Source organism: Gracilinanus agilis, chromosome 1 (genome assembly GCF_016433145.1).
Source record: "Gracilinanus agilis isolate LMUSP501 chromosome 1, AgileGrace, whole genome shotgun sequence".
Taxonomy (NCBI): Eukaryota; Metazoa; Chordata; class Mammalia; order Didelphimorphia; family Didelphidae; genus Gracilinanus; species Gracilinanus agilis.
Window position 1 is genome coordinate 69,054,793 of NC_058130.1, and position 19,180 is coordinate 69,073,972.

The 19,180-nt window shown below is 41.2% G+C and overlaps 1 protein-coding gene across 1 annotated transcript in view; it reads left to right on the forward strand.

Annotated features, from left to right (window-relative positions):
- Positions 1–876: 876 nt before the first annotated feature.
- The window catches only part of XYLB (xylulokinase), a 254,081-nt gene continuing 235,777 nt past the window's right edge, over positions 877–19,180 (forward strand). Inside the window, exons 1-2 of the mRNA XM_044676323.1 lie at positions 877–1,019; positions 13,058–13,140. Of these exons, the coding sequence (XP_044532258.1) occupies positions 975–1,019; positions 13,058–13,140 (128 nt within the window). The 5' untranslated portion in view covers positions 877–974. The remainder of the gene's footprint in view (positions 1,020–13,057; positions 13,141–19,180) is intronic.

Here is a 19,180-nt window from a genome sequence, read left to right on the forward strand (position 1 = left end):
GAGTTCAAAGCTGACCTCACTAGCTGTGTGACTCTGGACAAGTCTCTGAACCCTGTTTGCCTTAGTTTCCTCACTTGTATAATGAAGGAACTGACAAACCACTTCTCTGTCTTTGCCAAGAAAAACTCCACATGTGATCACCTGGTCAGACGCTACCAAACAAATTGGAGGCACTCACAGAGGGAAGGAATCCCCTCCCCCCCCAATCCCCCAGAATAGGCCTCTTGCATAAATTGGAGTTGGGTTTTGAGCCGAGTCTAGAAGCAAGAATAGCGAAGCCTCACATCGCTGCAATTTCAGGGATACAGGAAAAACTTCAGTCTCAGAACCCCAAATTCAATGCAAGGGTTCAAAGAGTGGGAAATGAATGAAATCCACACTAAACAGATTCTTCCCAGGAAAGCGGTTTTGTGGATTGGTCAATAAAATCGTAAGAGAGGGAGGAAGTAAAGCTAAGGAAGAAAAGAAGAAGCTGAGGCGATAACGTAGAGAAGTGAAACTTTCTGGAATTCACAGGGTTTCCTTTTGTCAGCGGATGTGGCTCAGGCTCAGTGCTTTTCCGTGGCTCCCAAATCTGGGGATGAGTGAATTGATCCCGAAGGACAAGGTTTCGCCACTGATATGGGCGGGGGTGTGTGTGTGTGGGGGGAAGGTCTGAGGGCTGGATTGGCAGCAACAGGAAGGAAGACTGCAGCACTAGGCAGGACCTGGTAGAGAGGGGCCGGGCTTGGGCGGGCACAGAGTCCAGAAACCCTCCGCTCCATCCCCACACGTGGGTCGAACACACACAGCCCAGTGGAGGGGCTCTCCGTAGTCATACGCCTGGACTTGGGACCGGCACGCAAGCAGCGCGCGCACAGAGTGACACACACCGTGTGCCACACACGCACACACGCCCACACTCAGAGGTGTTGTGCACCACAGCTCGGCCTCCTGCCAGCTCGCAGCGCGTTGTGCTCCTTGCCTCCACCGCCATGGCTGAAGGTGCCTACCTAGGATGGGACTTCAGCACCCAGCAGGTACCCGCCCGGGCGGCGCCACCAGGGCTGGGCTGGCAGCTGCAGCTGCTCCTCCCGAGCTCGGGGCCACGTTTCTTTCTCTCTTTCTCTCTTTCGGTTTTCAGGCACTCACCCTTCCCTACACCTCTATCCCTGATTCTTGACCCCTGGAATTTCCTCCACTCCAGGACCTTCCCCGTTAGTGTAGGCCTTTCTCTTCTGCCCTTCCAGGATCGCTTCCCACCCAAGTAGGACCTGTCACTCCGATTTCCTCCTCCCCACTTTCTCAGGGTAGCTGAGTGACTGGGATCGAGATGATCTAAGGATGAAAAGCCCGGACACTGAGCCCCTCCTTGGGCCTTGGTACTCTACCAACGCAGCTGCATCTGGCCCTCCTTTGCTTACTGTTTTCATTCCTGGCTTCCCTGGTTGACCTGAGTTCTGGGCTAGAGCTCAGAGTACAAAAGGCATGATCACAGTATCATCATAACGGGAAGGCTTTGTTGCTGTTTGGCATTCATTCAAGCAACCAACAAATATCAGCTATCTAATGTGTGCCAAATGGGTGCCAGGCCTGGACATGCAAAGACAAAAATGAAGCAGCCCCTGCCCTCAACACGTTTACACTGTATCTAGGGAGAAAACACGAGTAAATATGTATATAAACATAAATACAGGATAATTTGTGGGGTGGGAGAAGGGCGAGTGGCACCAGCAGCTGGTGGTATGGAAAGCTTCATTTTTGTGGCACTTGAGATGAGTCTTCAAAGGAAGTAAATATAGCCTGTTATACCAGAACCAGATCTTGATTCTTTAGAAAGTCATTTCCTAGGATGCCCCTTCCAATATTAATATTTGTATAGGTTACTGTTTGGTGAAAGATCTTTCCCCCCCCCCTTCCCCATAATAACATTACTATAGTTCTGTTTGGTAAATTGTAAAAAATGGAACTAATTACCTTTGTTTTACTTTGTTATGAAATTTTATCTTTTTATTTTATGATTACTATAAAAATATAAGTAGATAGAGTTTGGACCCAAGAGAATTCCACCTTGGAGGAGAAACTGGCCTCTAGTTTTCTCCTTCTAGCCAGGGGTTCTTAACCTTTTAAAGTCATGGTCTTTTGGTGAAGTCTATGGATCTTTTTTCAGAATAATATTTGTAAGTGCATAAAATAAAATAATACTACAAAGAAAGCATTATAACAAACATTATTCACTATTAGGATATTTTAAAAATTCATAGACCCATTTGGATGCAGAACACTGCTCTAAGCAGACCTTCTGCTTAGAGGATAATGAATACACTTATCTTTGACAGTCTCTTGGGCCAAAATACAGCTTATTGACACAAAATGCAGCTTATTATAGGCCTTACTTCCTCTATCTGTAAAATGAGGAGTTTGGACTAGATAATCTGTCTTGTACCTTTTAGGCCTCCATGTATATTCTTATGACATTCTAAAATGAAAGGGTTGGATTCAATAAGTGATGGTGAACCTATGGTATGGGTGCCAAAGATGGCATGCAGAGCACTCTCAATGGGGTCGTGGTTGCCCTACTCCAAACTGCACCTGAGGACACTCGCTCCTCTGCCCAGCAGCCCAATGGCAGCATTTTCCTCCTCCCCTGTATGGGGTGGGGGGGGCAGGGCATGTCCCAGCACTTGGGGGGGAGGGACAGAGTACATTGTCTGGGGGGGGGCAGGCACAACACTCTGTCTGGGGGGTGGGGGCGGGGCCCCGCATACCATCTCTAAGAGGTTTGCTATCACTAGACTAGATGATATTTGAGATCTCTTTCAATTCTAAATCCTATGCCTGGTCACCGTATTTTGTTTTTACCAAACCTAGTCTTTCATCCCACTGAGAGGAACTGTTCTGGTTTAACAAGTTTTATAGCTCAGGTTTCTTCAAATCTGCAGGGGATTAGAATGTGTGAGCCACTGACACTTTATTCCTGCCCCTGGCTCTCAGAGCTCCAGACTCCTCAGGTAGTAACCCCCTGAGGAAACACTACAAAAGCAGAAAAGATTGCATTTTGGTTTTTAGCGTCTACTGCCTGTTCTTAGGATTAGCATCAGTTAATTGACAAATAATGATTTTTCTAGCTATCAATGAAGAATCAAAATTCAGGGTAACAGAAAATGGAAAGCAACATGGAGGTGTAAATTGTTTGAGAAGTAGCATTAGATTTTCTCTACAGATAACTCTAAATGACTGTGTATATATTACTACATATCTATATACATACACATGACACACATGCAAAACACACATACCTGCAAATACACACATGTGCACACACAACACATATGTTTGTGCACATGTGTATATGTACACATATACACATGTGCATATATGTGTGAGTATGCATATGTATGCATGCATACACATAATATATCTGTTGCTTTGGCCCAAAAGAACATCGGTTCCTGAATGGCAGTTGCTGTTTTCATTTTTGTCTTTGTATTCCTAGAGTCTAGCATAAATTATAAATGCTTGTTGAATTAATTGGTGGTCAGGATCTGTGGCATGTAGAGTAGAGGAAGTTCCCAGTATGGAAATTCCTTTCTCCCTTTCCTCCCAATATAGATTAGCAACTCTTCCATAACTTAATCTAAGTATTATTGGCAAGGGCAGTGGTTCTCAGACATTCTGGCTACAGGACTCTATTGTAAGGCTCTTAAAAATTACTGAGGACTCCCCCAAAGAACTTTTGTTTACATGAGTTTTATTTATGGATTACTGGGAAGCTGGGTGGCACAGTGGAGAGACTGCTGGGTCTGGAGTCAGGAAAACTCCTCTTTCTGAGTTCATATCTAATCTCAAGACACTTATAAGCTCTGTCACCCTGGGCAAATCACTTAACCCTGTTTTGCCTCAGTTGCTTAGTCCTTATTGCTTTTCTACCTTGGAACCAATATTTAGTATTGATTTTAAGACAGAAAGTAAGGGTTTTAAAGAAAAAAAAAGAACCATTGGCCCAGGGCACCATAGTGACATGGCTAGTAAGTATCTAAGGCAGGATTTGACCTAAGTCTTCCTAACTTCAGGCATGGTACTTTTCCAGGGCATTTTTTCCATAGCAGGAGTAATGACTATTATTATTATTATCATTACTTAATTTTCCAGTTACATATAGAAACCATTTTGACAATTGTTTTTTGACATTTTAGAAATTCCAGTTTACTACACCTCCCTCCCCTCCCTTCATTAAGTGACAAATACTCTGATATAGGTTATACCTGTACTTCCATGTGATACCTATTTTCATATTGCTCTTGTCATGATGGAAGTCACTTGCCACACATATAGTTGAAACCTCATGGAGGAAATATGGAAGATGGCATGCTTTGATCTGCACTCAGACTCCAAAAGTTCCTTCATTGGCTGTGGATAGCATTTTCATTATGAATCCCTTATGGTTAAAGGATTAATATTATATTGGAGAAAGTATTCCAATAATAAAGCAAATTATGCTTTGAGACAAGTGAGTCAACTGAAATTTAAGCTTAGAATTTTCTCCTCCCAAAATATTTCACATAGAGGTTTTATATCTTCTATACAAAATGGTTAAATTGTTTCTCGCTTAAGACGATTTCAAGCTGATAGAGGAAAACCTAGATAGAGCAGTAGCAGAGGAGAAGAACATCAAAGTGCTGCTGTCCAATTTCCCTGAATTATTTACATTCTTGTTATCAGCAAGGTCTGACATTGTTAGGACAAAGATTCCCCTAAGATTAAAGGAACATTTGGGATTCCAGAGGTCACCTGCTGCCTTCTCAAGGTTAAGCTTACTACTCAATTAAGAATTAGAGCTTTTCTCTCTCCTTATCTACAGGAACAGAACAAATGTTGCACCAAAACATCATTGATTGAAGTGTGAATGGATTTTAATTGGTATTGGAGAAGAGAATACTTACCAATTCATCAATGTATTAAAGTAAATGGATCTGAAATTAATATATTGACCTTTCCATTGACAAAAACCTGAATTTAGAGGAGACTAGAGTTGTTAGGAGAAGAGTAAATCCCAAAGTGCTATTATTTATTCATTCATTTAAACCCTTACTTTGTCTTAGTTACAAGTCTAAGACAGAATGGCAAGGACTAGGCAAAGGGGTTTAAGTGACTTGCTCAGGGTGATGTAACTAGGAAGAGTCCAAAGTCATATTTTAACCCAGGATTTCCTGGCTCCAGGCCTGGTGCTCCATCCATTGAGCCACCTGGCTGCCCCAAGTACTATTATTAAAAAAAACCCTGTGATTTCAGCAATAAAGAAAATCCCAACCATGGAAACTCCCTCTACCAAGGAAGATCACCCTCTGTTTATGACAGTAAATATTCATTGTGAGTTGCCTGGCTTCAAACTGAGGTCCTCTGGCACAAGTCAGCACAGTATAGTAGAAAAAGCTCTGGCTATAGAATTAGAGGCCATGGGTTCTAATCCTACCTTTCCCACTTAAGACATGTGTGATCTTGTTCTATTCACTTAATCTCTATGGGCATCAGTTCATCATCTGTAAAACTGGATGGCATTCTAAGGTCCCTTTCAGCTCTAAATCTATGATCCTATGTCTGTAAACTCAGTATTCCTTTTAATATATGACACTATCAGAGAGATGGCATTGCATGCTGGGGAGAGCTGGTGTCAAGTCCTACTTCTGATATATACTAGCTGGAAAAACCTAGATTTAAAACTTGCTTGTAACACTTATAATTATGCTTGACTTATTTCCCTGTTAGGCTGCAAATTCCTTGAAGACAACGACCATATCTTTGTCCCTTATCCTGCCTAGCTCTATGACCGGGCCATGGAGATTTGGATTTAGTGGATTAGGAGTTTCTTCTCATTTGAACTTGGCTTGCCTACCTTACGTGCACCATCTATGAATGAACAGCACACATAAAGGGAATATTTAGTCTACTTGAGTGTGAAGGTCAAAAAAAATCATTTTCATGTTTTATTTATTTATTTATTATTTTTATTTCCCCACATTTCCATGTAAAAACAATTTTTAACCTTTTTTTCCCCAAAATTCCTTCCCTCCCATCTTCTCTCCCTCCCAGCCTTCTCTGAGATGGTAAGCAATCTGATGTGAATTTTATATGTGCAATCATATAATGCAAAGCAGCATTATTTGCATTAAAAATAAATGTGCTAAATCCAAGTGTTTCTTAAAACCCCAAGGTTTATTGAATCATGTTATGATATAGCCAGTTAACAGTATATACTTATAGTAACATTGCATTTCTTTAAAATTTTGGACTTTTCATAATAATAAAAATAGGTAGCATTTGCATAGGTCTTTGAAGTCTGAAAAATAGTTTCTATATATCAGTGGTTCCCAAACTTTTTTGGCCTACCACCCTTTCCAGAAAAAAATATACTTAGCCTCCTGGAAATTAATTTTTAAAAAATTTTAATAGCAATTAATAGGAAAGATAAATGCACCTGTGGCCATCACTGCCTCCCTGGATTGCTGCAGCACCCACCCGGGGGTGGTGGCTCCCACTTTGGGAATCACTGCTATATATCGTCTCATTTGATATTTGTAATGGCCCTACGAAATGGGTACTATTACACCTCCACTAAAAAAAACAAACCAACCTTTACTTTCTGTCATAGTAACAACTCTAAGACAGAAGGGCAATGGCTAGACAAACAGGGTTCAGTGACTTGCTCAGGCTCACCCAGCTAGGAAGTGTCTGAGGCCAGATTTGAACCCAGATCCTCCTGACTCCAGGTATAGCACTCTATCCACTTTGTCAACCAGTGGCCCCTTATCAACCCCATTTTACAGATGAGGATACCGAAAATAAGAGAGATGAAATGATTTGCTCATGGTCACACAGCTAACAAAGTATCTGAGGTAGGATTTGAATGCAGGTCTTTCTTATTCCAATTCATCACTGCACCCAAGTCCCTTTGACTGTTCTGTTGCACTAAGATTGTATTAGTAGTTTCAGGTTAGGAGGGAAGGGGAGTGTTCTGAGCAGCTCAGAAGGAGGCCTGGAGAACCTAGAACTTGAGGACAACATGAAGCTAAACAAAGGGTCCTGAACTTAGTTACTTTTACTCTTTGAATGTGCCTATTTTTCATATCTTCCTGTTAATGACCTGTGACTGGAACTGGAGCTAGGGTTAACTTAAACCTTTCTCGATATTATTTGCTGATTTGTGAAATACTTTCTGCTGATCCATTTATTTGGCAGAAGCAGGCTTTTTTTTTTTTCAGCCAGCCTATAATGCTTATAAATATTACTTCCTTTGTTTTATAAATGACAGCTAGATGGTACAGTGAATAGAGTGTGAGACCTAGAGTCAGGAAGACCTGAGTTTAAAACCAGCCTCAGACACTTACTAGCTTTGGAACCCTGCACAAGCCACTTAAAACTGTTTGCCTTAGTTAACCTTATCTGTAAAATGAACTGGAAAAGGGAATGATGACCCACTCTAGTACCTTTACTAAGAGAACTCCCAATGGGATTACAAAGAGTTGGACTCAACTGAAAAATGGCTTAACACAATTTTACAAATGAGGAAACTGAGATCAAGAGAGAAGAAAAGACCTTAATAGGGGTCAGAGTTGTGATTCATGCTCCTACATCACACCACCATCTAGGATACAAAGAAAAGCTCACCTCTTTCTCCTAAGAATATTGTTTGGTTTCTGGTGTTCTTGCTTTGGAGCTCTGTCTGTTTTCATGTCTCTTTTCTTTGTTCCTCTGGTACTGTCCCCCTGTTCTCCTGTTCACCAATTCCCCTCATGATCCTTTAGGCCAGCCTCAGGAAGGACCAGAAAGGACTGGGCTCTCAGTCAAATCAAAGGGATGTGAATTTTATAGCATTAACTTTTCCTCCTCTGTGTAAGGGGAATTTCTAAAACCTCACTTACCTAGTATTTTATCAGTAGTGGAGATGGGCATAAAGGCCCCCTGTGGGATGGAGAGCTAGCTGCCTGGGGCACTTACAAGAAAGTAATGATAAAACATGAAAAGACACATTTCAAAAATGTAGGGGTGGGCTTTCAGTGATGGCTATGAAACATGTATAGGATTGGGGGCTTGTATGTAATGGTATGTGCAAAGGCTTTGAGGTTTTTACGTAGGGGGCATGGGGGAAGAAGTTGGCGTATGTGCTCTGAGAGGTAGAGGATTTCTATATAGTGGTGTATGTTTGTATCAGGTGGATGGCTTAGAAATGATCTTGCCCTGCGCTCTAAGAGTTACTATTTCAGCTTTCCATTGCAGCAGCCCCTTCTCAGAACTGATCTTAAAGATCTTGTCCCTAGTCTCTAGCTTTTGTTCCCCTCTTGACTACTTTCTTTTTTCTTTTTCTTTTTTTTTTTTAACCCTTACCTTCCGTCTTGGAGTCAATACTGTGTATTGGCTCCAAGGCAGAAGAGTGGTAAGGGTAGGCAATGGGGGTCAAGTGACTTGCCCAGGGTTACACAGTTGGGAAGTGTCTGAGGCTAGATTTGAACCTAGGACCTCCCATCTCTAGGCCTGGCTCTCAATCCACTGAGCTACCCCAGCTGCCCCCTCTTGACTACTTTCTTTCCCCTGCCCCTCTTTTTTCTTATTTTTCAATGAAGAGAGATTTATTTCTCCCTTTCACTTCCCCCATTAAAAAAAAAGAAAAAGAGGAAAAAAGGATACGCAAGCAGACAAATTCCTACATCAGCCATGTTCTTTCCTAATTTCTAAGCCTTCCTTGTTTCTAATTTCTAATTCAGGGAATCGCTTCTTGGTGCCAGAGCCCACTTACATTCCTTATCAGCCACTCTTGATTCCAGCATTCATGCCCCTTTCTTCTTCCTTTCTTGCAGCCACCACTTCTTGGTACCTGGTTCTGGCATATTCGTGTTTTCTCCTGTTCTGCTTTTCCTTCCTGTTAGTCCCCGTTATTTCTAAATCTATGACCCTCTGACCTGTGGTCTTGTTTTGATTCCTTCAAACATGGGCTTCAGGGCCACTCTAGATTTGGCCAAGTAAGGTTTTCTGCCCAGGGTTTCTTTGGAAATTCTTTTAAAACACAAATACAGTTTCTAGAATTTTTTCATAAGGAACTAAAGTAGGAAACTGAATTATTGTGGTCATGGAAAGAGACCTTCTCAGAGTTAGGAAAATACAATTTCAAGTTCTGCCTCTGATGCATACTGACTGTGATTTCTCCATCTTCCCCAGCTGCAGCCTTGGACACTGCCCCAAGGTACTCTAGCTGTGATTGGTGAACTTCTGAATTAAAGGTATAGCTAAGTATCACAGTGGATAGGGCCCTGGACCTGGAGTCAGGAAGATCTGAGGTAAATCTTGCCTCAAATATTTATCAGCTTTGTGACTTTAGGCAGTTTAGCTTCTTGTCTGCCAGTCAGTTTCCTCCTCTGCAAAATGAGGATAATACATACCTTCCAGGGTTGTTGTGAGGATAAAATGTATTTATAGAGGACTTCAAGCCTTAAAATATTATATAAAGGCTAGTTATATTCTTATATTCTTCATCTCCTCCTTCCTCCTCCTTTTCTTTCTTTTTTCATTTATTCTTTTCTCCACCTTTTCTTTCTTTCTTTTCTTCTTTTCTCCTCCTTGTTATTTTTTCTTCTTCCTCTTCTCTTCCTCTTCCTCATCCTCCTCTTTCTTCTTCTTTTCTCTCTTTCCCTTATTTCTCTCCTCTCTCTCTATGGTTCTCTCTCTCTTCTCTCTGTTTGTCTGTCTATTCCTAGTAGCAGCAGAATGGAAATATTGCTCCACTTGGGGGATTGGATCAGGAGAGAAGAGTAGGAAGCTGGTTTGGGAAGAGGCTGAGAACCTCACCTGACTTGGCAGTAGGGCCTCCTGAATCTTCCCCAAGCTAGAAGCCTGAATATATTGTGGTTAACTAGCTTGCACAGAGAGGACTGTGGTAGTGATGATTCCCAAACTATGAGAGCAAGCCAAGGGCATAAAGAGTTGATGGTCCTAGCACCACTGACCTTTCAGTGAAGACCAGGCCTGCCCTCTTTTGAGGCTTTTAGGGCTTACCCTAACTTGATTTTTTCCTCTTTTGTTTTCATTTTAAAGTCCTCTCTCCCCATAGCTACTATCAGGAAAACATTTATGAAATTGAAGAAAAGAAAAGAAAAAAAAATGCTTGTTTCAGAGACAGTAGGAGAGTAACAAAGTTGAGAAGTTATTGCTCTTTCTACAGGGAACTGGTGGTAGTGTGTGTGAAATCCCAGTTGGAAGAGAGTCTGGTGTCCCCAAGGAGAAAGGAGGAAGGCCAGAGCCCTGGGGCATGAGGGTGAGAAAGAAGAAGAAGAAAGCTGGGAGCCCATCCAGGTTTAAGAGGCTTTAGAGAGATTTAAAACCAATGGGATTCACACAGCTATGAAAAAATGTGGAAATGAGCCTGCAGATTTATGGAATAATAAAATGTGAGAAGTGGAAAGGGATCTTAGAGGTCAATCAAGTTCAGTCCTCTCATTTTACAGATGAGGATATACAGCCCCAGAAAGATGAGTGACTTGTTCAGGGCCATGTAGATAGTAGCAGAAGTGAGACTAGAACTTAGATGTCCTGATCTCTAACTTAGGGTTCTGAAAGCCATGGACCACAATGGAAAATGTGGTGTGTTGATTTGGCAATGTTGTATATTGATGATATTTTGTTCTTTGAGGAGGGAGTGGGTTTGGGGACCTGGAAAATTAAAGCAGTCAGGCAGGCAGTAAATAAATATTTATTAAACACTTAGTATGTGCCAGGAATTGTGCTAAGTGCTGGGACCACAGGGGAAGGCAGAAAACAATCTCTTCTCATTGTATGATGACCAACTGTGAAAGACTTGGCTATTTTCAGCAAAGCAACAATCTAAGACAGTTCCAAAGGACTCATGATGAAAAATGTTATCCACCCCCAGAAAAAGAATAGCTGAAATCTGAAGGCTTATTGAAGCCTATTTAAAAAAAACTTTTAAGACTTTTCTTGTTTTCTTTTCTGTGTGTGTGTGTGTGTATGCATTTTCTTTCCCAGCATGTCTAATATGGAAATATATATTGCTTACTACACATGTATGACCTATATCAAATTGCTTGCCTTCTTGGTGAAGGGGGAGGAGAAGAAGAGAGGGAGAGAATTTGGAACTCAAAAATGGATGTTAAAAATTGTTTCTACCTGAAAATGGAAAAAAAATTATTTTAAAAAAGACAGTCTCTTCTCCAGAGGAACACACAATCTACTAGGGGAGACAACATGCAAACATGTACAAACAAGATATAAACAGAATAACTAGAGATAATCAAAAGAGGCGAGGTCTGGGCATTAAAGGGGATCAGGAAGGCTTCTTGGTAGAAGGTGAGATTTTAGTAGAATTTAAAATACTCACTCTTATTTTGATAGTTCAATGTTGGACCCATGATTATATTGATATGACTACTCCCTCTCTGCTACGTATAAAAAATACTCATAGAGGTTAGCTAGTTGGCTCAGTGGATGAGAGCCAGGCCCCGAAATGGGAGGTCCTGGGTTCAAATTTGGCCTTAGCCACTTCCTAGCTGTGTGACCCTGGGCAAGTCACTTAACTTCCAATTTCCCAGCCCTTACCGTTCTTCTGCCTTGGAACCAATACATAGTATTGATTCTAGGACTGTGGATAAGGGGTTAAAAATACTCACAGCCTTTTTATCCTTTAGACAATAGGATCATGGATTTAGAATGGTTAGGGACCTCAAAGACCATTGAGTTTAACTCCCTCATTTTAAAGATAAGGAAACTGAAGCCCAGAAAAGTTAAATTACTTACCCAAGATTACACAGTTAATGGGAGGTGAAGGGGAAAGCAACAATTAATTATTAAGCACTTACTATATTCCAGATATTGTTCATACTTTATAGCTATCTCCTTTGATTCTAACAACAAGCCTCAGAGGAGGTGCTATTTATTATTCCAATTTACAATTGAGGAACCTGAAGCCGGATCACACAACTAGTAGTCATCTGAGGCAGGATTTGAAACTTGTTCTTCCTGATCCCAAATCTCATTTCCCATTTCTTTGTATTTTCAGTGTTTAGCATAGTGCCTCACATATAGCTGTGGTTCAGTAACCCACATGTGTAGGTCTGTTTGTAAGCCCATTTCATGTTTTTTTTTTCTTGGCAAAAATAATGCAGTGGTTTGCCATTTCCTTCTCCAACTCATTTTACAGATGAGGAAACTGAAGCAAACAGGGTTAAATGACTTGCCCAGAGTCACACAATGTCTGAGGCCAGATTAGAACCCAGGAAGATGAATCTTCCTGACTTCTGACCTGTCACTCTGTCCACTGCGCTACATGTATTAAGTACTTAAATGCTTGTTGACTTACTGACTATCCATCACACCATCATGACCCTTCTGTGTGATTCTTGTCCATAACTTTCTTTCAATCCTCTACAAATTATTCATCAAACACACAGGAGACCTATCTCTGGCCTCCTTTTCATGTTTTGTGGCATCCACTGGAGCCCTGAAGTTGTTCGTTATCCCTTACTAGAGTCATGATAGTTCTGATGATATCCTTAATACACAAGGGGTCCATGGGCCAGCAATCTTTGCTTTGGGTAGCATCCCTGACAAGGAGCCCTTCACCTTCTGTTGAATTTCTCCAGAAGCAGGGAGCTAATCATTCCAGTTTTGGACAGATTCTCTAGGATTTGACCAGATAGTTCTATTTCTTTCCTCTGATTCTAAGCAGAGGCCTAATGTGCCTTCCAGGAGATGACCCTTTAGATATGGGAAGACAGAGGACACATATGCTCCCCAAAGAAAACTCTGAGATAATTGCCAGTCAGCCACCTCTTTTATACATACCTACATATCTATGTCATAGGGGCATTGTGAAGATTAAGTGAAGTGATGGCTGTGAAACACTTTGTAATGACAAAGTGCTATATATATTGATGTAAACTTGGGAAACATGCTGTGTGTGTGTGTGTGTGTGTGTGTGTGTGTGTGTGTGTGTCCAGACAAAAACTCTCACGGACCACTGACTACTTTATCCCCATTTAATCTGATCTAATCTTTTTTTTTTTTTTAATTTCAGGTGAAAGTCATTGCTGTTGATGAAAAACTGAATGTCACCTATGAAGAGAGTGTTAATTTTGATAAAGAACTTCCAGAATTTGGGTAGGTTTAAAACAGTTTATGATTTCAACCTCAAAACCTTCTACTTCCTAGAATATGTTGCATGGAATCTACCAGCCCCAGCTATTTTATTCCTAACCTGGAGTTGTGAAGGAATATTGGTTTTGGGGATCCTAGTTATTTAGAGATAAAAAGAGAGAAGAAGCAGGAAAGGTACCTTCCAACTCTAAATCCTATTAACATCCCATAACCTTAGTTTCCCTTGGTGCAGTACAAAAGCTGTATTCAAATCCCATCTTTGCCATTTACTACCTTCATGGAAGTGAGCAATACACTGATTCTCTCGGTTTCCCTATCTGTAAAATGAAGGGGCCAAGTTAGGCAATCTCCGAGGTTCCTTCTAGCTCCAGTGATCTTGTCTAGCTGGGGTGTTACTCTGAAGAAATACAAAAGGACTATAAGAAAAGAAGTGTGTGTGTGTGTGTGTGTGTGTGTGTGTGTGTGTGTGTGAAATGGGGGGCTACAATTCCAGGGACCAAGGAAGACACTTTACCTTGACTGTGAACACAGACACTTCAAAAGAGTGTGAACAGGCCAGACAAAAACCAAAGTAATAACAGAGAGTCATCCCTGTGGGGGAAGCCCTTGGCTTTTCTCATAAAAGGTATCTTTGGGTCAAGACTAGTTCGATAGTTTCTTTTATTTTGCTGCTTTTACTATTGACCTGCTGCTATATATGGCTGAAGGTGCCATTCTTCAGTCTCTCTCCTATTCCTATTTGCCTCTGCTGAGAAAGTCTGCTGAGGATCCAAGCCTTGGAATCAGCCACAGGCAATACGTGTTTTACTAGCGCTTTGTAAACTGAGCCCAGAATTGAATGAGAGCAAAAGAGTGGGCTAGATTGCCCTGGGCTTTCATTTTATTTACATGTTTCTCCTTTTCTCAAATCATTGCCTTTTGGTTTATTTGGAATATTTTATTGATTTTAGCACAACACTATTTTTCTAATAAACTACCCCACCTCCATCTCTGAAAATGAAACAATCCAGTTAAGCAGGATTCGAGCTGTGTCTTTTCCATGCCCCTGGAGTGTCTACCAGAGACAAAAGGCCATCTTTTTAACATCAGCATTCTTTCAGGCCTGTTAAATGGCTGAAAGGCATGGACTGCACGGTCTCTAAATAATTAAAGTTGAGGGTCACCAAAAGGCAACAGAGAAAAGTGCATGCTGGTAAGAGTAGACTAATGCAGGAGAAGTAGTGCCAAGAATATCACCAGAGAGGTGGACCACTGGAAAAGGAGGAAAACTGATCATGTAACTAGTGGATGGCCCAGAGTGCTCTGTTGGTACAGAATCTACTACAGGGGTGAAGCTCAATGGATTGAGAGCCAGGCCTAGAGACAGGAGGTCCTGGGTTCAAATCTGGCCTCAGACTTGTTGTGACCCTGGACAAATCACTTAACTCCCATTGCCTATCTCTTTATTTCTCTTCTGTCTTGGAACCAATATTTAGCATTGATTCCAAGATGGAAGGTAAGGGTTTAAAAAAAAAAAAAGATTCTTCTAATGCAACTCTCCAGGGGTGGCCTGGGTGCTCGTAGGGGGTCCCTGAAACCCTTTCAGAAGGTCTTTGAGGTCAAAACTTTTTGCAAAATAATACTCAGATGTTTAATAGAGACAACTAGGTTTTGTAGTGGATAGAGTATTGGCCTTAGAGTCAGTTCAGCACTCTTAAGGAGACCTACATTCAAATCTAGGCTCAGACAACTGTGTGACCCTGCACAAGTCATTTAATGCTGTTTGCCTCAGCTTGCTCATCTGTAAAAGGGGAACAGAAATAGCCAGAGTTGTTATGAGGATCAAATGAGATAATAGTAAGGTATGAGAAACAAGGCCCAGCTGGATGGTCCAGGGATAAAGCACTGATGTGAACTTAGGCCCTTCTTACTCCAGGCCCTGGTGAAGAATCTGACACAACTGAACAACAACAGAGTGAACTGATTGTATCTTGCAAGATGATGAAATTTCCAGTTAAGAAAGCCTTGAGCTATTGCCTTTCATACCCACATTAACACATTGGATTCATTGAAGCATTGAAGTATTACTAATCTGAAAGAACTAGAATCAGAATCGCTGAAGCTAAGAGCTAAGGGACCTGCTTTAAGGTCATCTATTCCATCCCATACCTGATCCAGAATCCTTTCTACTCCACACCTAGAGAGAGGAGATCCTAGGTTCAAATCTGACCTTAGGTACTTCCTATTTGTGACCCTGGGGAAGCCACTTAACCACTCTTGCCTAGCCCCTTATTTCTTGTAACCAATCCTTAGTAATGACTCAAAAGCAGAAGACAAGGCTTTAAAAAAATCCTTTCTACAACCTACCTAATGAGTATCTATCTGGGGGTTTCTGCCCTATGAAGGCAGCAACTTTGGCTTGTTTCATCTTTAAGGTCTTTCAAGACCGTTTTGGGAAGTTGTGGAAATTTGCAGTTTCCCAAACTTGTGGGGATACACATTGACAATTAGGGATTTAATAGGAGTTTGAAGAAATTTTCTAATTCCTGGCTCAGGAAAGGGAATCTGAGTAGAAGTAGGAGAACAGAATTTAATTCTGGATTGAGGGTCTACTGACTTTTGCTGGACGAAACTACCAGGTTCTTTGTGTTTTACCCTGAGGCTATCCACCTGAAAAGAATTTAACTCTTTCTCAGTAAAGAAGCTTACTTCTAGCTACAGAAAGCCTAAGGAGACTTGGCAGCAGTCTAGCCAGTGGTAGCAGAAAGCAGCTGCTCAATCAGTGGAGATGCCTTGCATTGATGTTACACTCATCGAAATGTATTAGTGCTGCATGTTGATATGACCCAAACCATAGAATAATGTGCTAATTCAAATAAACATTTACTTATTTATTTAAACTTTAGCTTCCATCTTAGAATCAATATTGACTGTAAAGCAGAAGAGTGGTAAGAGCGAGGCAATAGGTGTTATGACTGCCCAGGATTACATAGGTAGGAAGTGTCTCAGGCCAGATTCGAACCTAGGCCTTCCATCTCTAAGCCTGGCTCTCTACCCACTGAGCCAGTCAACTCCCCTGCCTTCTTTTTCTTATCTGAAATTTATTCATTCACCTCATTCAGTAAACATTTACTAAGCACCTACTATATGTCAGGCACTGTGCTAAAAAAAGAGTTCTTAATTTCAGGGAGCTTACAGTCTAACAGGAAAGTCAACATTAAAACATAAAAAGCAAACTGTGTATAAGATGAATAGGAAATAATTAGCAGAGGGAAGGCACTGGAATTAAGAAGGTTGTAAAAGGTAAGATTCTAATTGGGACTTAAAGGAAGCCAGGGAGGTCAGTAGTTAGAGTGGAGGAGGGAGAGCCAGAGAAAAGGGCCACAGTGGAGAAATGGAGGGTCTTGTTCATGGAATAGTCAGGACACCATTACTGCTGGATAGAAGGGGAAATGTTGGGGAGGATGATGTAAGATGACTGGAAGGGTAGGAGGTAGCTAAGTTATAAAGGGCTTTGAAAGTCAAACAGCATTTTTTGTATTTGCTTTTGGAGTCAATAGGGAGCCACTGGAGTTTCTTGAGTAAGAGGGTGATATGATCAGATATGCATTTTAGGATAATAATTTTAGTGGCCGAGTCTCCATTCAGATGGATTGGAGTGAGGAGAGACTTGAGGGAGGCAGACCCATCAGTAGGCTATTTTAATAGTCAAGACAGGAAGTGATGAGGGTGGTAATAACATCAGGGGAAAAGAGGGCATATTCAAGAGATATGGCAAAGGTGAAACTGACAGTCCTTGACAACCAATTGGATGTTGGGGGTGAAAGAGTGAAGAATCCAGGACGACTTTTGGGTTGTGAACCTGAGGGCCTGGGAAGATGGTATTGCCTTCTCCAGTAATAGAAGGGGGAAGGGTTTAAGGGGGGAAAGATAATGAATTCTGTTTGGGAGTTTAGGATGTCTTCCAGATGTCCAATTTAAGATATCTGAAAGACAGCTAGAGATGCTAAATCAGAGATCAGCAGAGATATTGGGGCAGGAAAGGTAGATTTGAGAATCATCAACATAGGGATAGTTATTAAATCCATGGGAGCTGATGAGCTCACCAAGCAAAGTAGTATAGAGGGAAAAAAGAGGTCCTAAGATAAGAATCTCAAGGGATGCTTATGGTTAGAAAGCATGATCTAGAGGAGGATCCAGCAAAGGAGCCTGAGAAGGAGCACTCAGATAGGTAGGAGGAAAACCTGAAAAGAGGAAGAGTGATCAGCAGTACCAAAGATTGCAAAGAGGTCAAGGAGAATGAGGATTCATTGGATATGGCAATTGAGATCATTAGTAACTTGGAGAGAGCAATTTCAGTGGTATGATAAGGTCAGAAGCTAGATCATAAGGGGTTAAGAAGTGAGTGAGAGGAGAGAAAGTTGAGGCCCCTATCATAGATGGCCTTTTCTAGGAGTTTGGCCTCAAAGGACAAAAGAGAAATAAGATAATAGTATGAATGGAAGGATCAAGTAAGGATTTTTCAGGATTGGGGGGAGACATGGGCGTGCTTGTAGGGAGCAGGAAAGGAGCCAGTAGAGAGAGAGAGAGACTTAAAAATATGTGAAAAAGTGAAGTTGACAGAGGGGGCAATTAGTGGGAGGAAATGGGATGGGATGGGATGGGATGGCTTGAGCAAGTAGAGAGATTAGCCTTGGTAAAGAGTAAGGTCATGTCATCATATGAGTCCATTGTGAAGGAGGAGGGAATGGTAGTGGCATCTGAGTGATAGAAGATGAGGAAGAGGGGAAAAGAAACAGTTCATGGCAAATGGCCTCAGTTTTTTTTCTGTAAAACATGAGATAAGGTTCTCAAATGTAAGAATGGGAGGAGGGGGAACCATGGGAGGTTGGAGGTTTGGAAGAGCTACTGTGGAAAAGAGGTTAGTGAGATGATAAAGAAAGTATAGCAGGATTGCCTAGCAGCCGTGAGGGCTCAGTTGAGGCAGTGTGATATCAATTTGTAGTGGATACAGTCAGGACAGTGGTGTGATTTTCTCCACCTTTATTCAGCAGCATGTCTGTAGGAGTGAAGACGAAAAAAGGTGGAAGTGATCTAAGGTTGAAGCTGGACTGAGTGAAATTGGTGATATGGGAAGGGGGCTAGAGATTCAAGTATTAGTTTGAGAAAGCACGTTTAGATAATAATTTGTTTGAAAAAGATTCAATGACCAACAGGGGGCCTATGATGTTATCTGCAACTCATCTCTTGACTGAGAGATGATGGACACAGAACACAGAATGAGACAGACATATATTTTAAGATGTGGTCAGTGGTGGGGTTTGTTTTGCTTGACTGGGTACATTTGTTATATTGATTTATTTCAAACACTTGATTATTGAAAGGTGATTCACTCCTTCCCAAAAAAAACCCTAAGGTGTAGATAATTTTTTTGTATTTGGTTCAAGGGAATGTCTACACTGAGGAAATCATTTTTAAGTATTGGAATATTTTTATCTCTATTTAACCAATAAGACCTCTGAAACTTAGGTTATGTGAATTGACTATCTAGGACAGTGATGGGCAACCCTTTGAGCTTGGTGTGTCAAAATTCGCCAAAAAAACAAGCATAACTCGGGTGATGTGTCACTTTGAGAAAAAGACCATAATTTTGCGATATTTATAGCTTAAATAACAAACATGTATAATTGTAATATATAACTATATTTAATAAACCAAAATAGGTAAATTAATATAGGTAGAATTATCATCTATAGTTCAGAGTGTCTAAACTACACTACAGCAAATGTTTCATCCTCAGCATGTGGCTCCATATTTCTCTGTAAGTGGCTGCATGCGGCCGTGTGTCATCAAAAATGGCTATGTGTGTTAGTGCTGACATGTGTGTCATAGGTTTGCCATCACCAATCTAGGACTAAAAGGACACCAAAAAGCAAATATACAAATTCAGGGCAAGAATACTGGCTTATAGGGTCACAGGTCTGGCTTTGCTTGTAGAGGTAGTAGAGTGGTGTATGGAGAAATATTGGTTTTTTATTCGAGAGCATCTAGCATCAAGACCTGC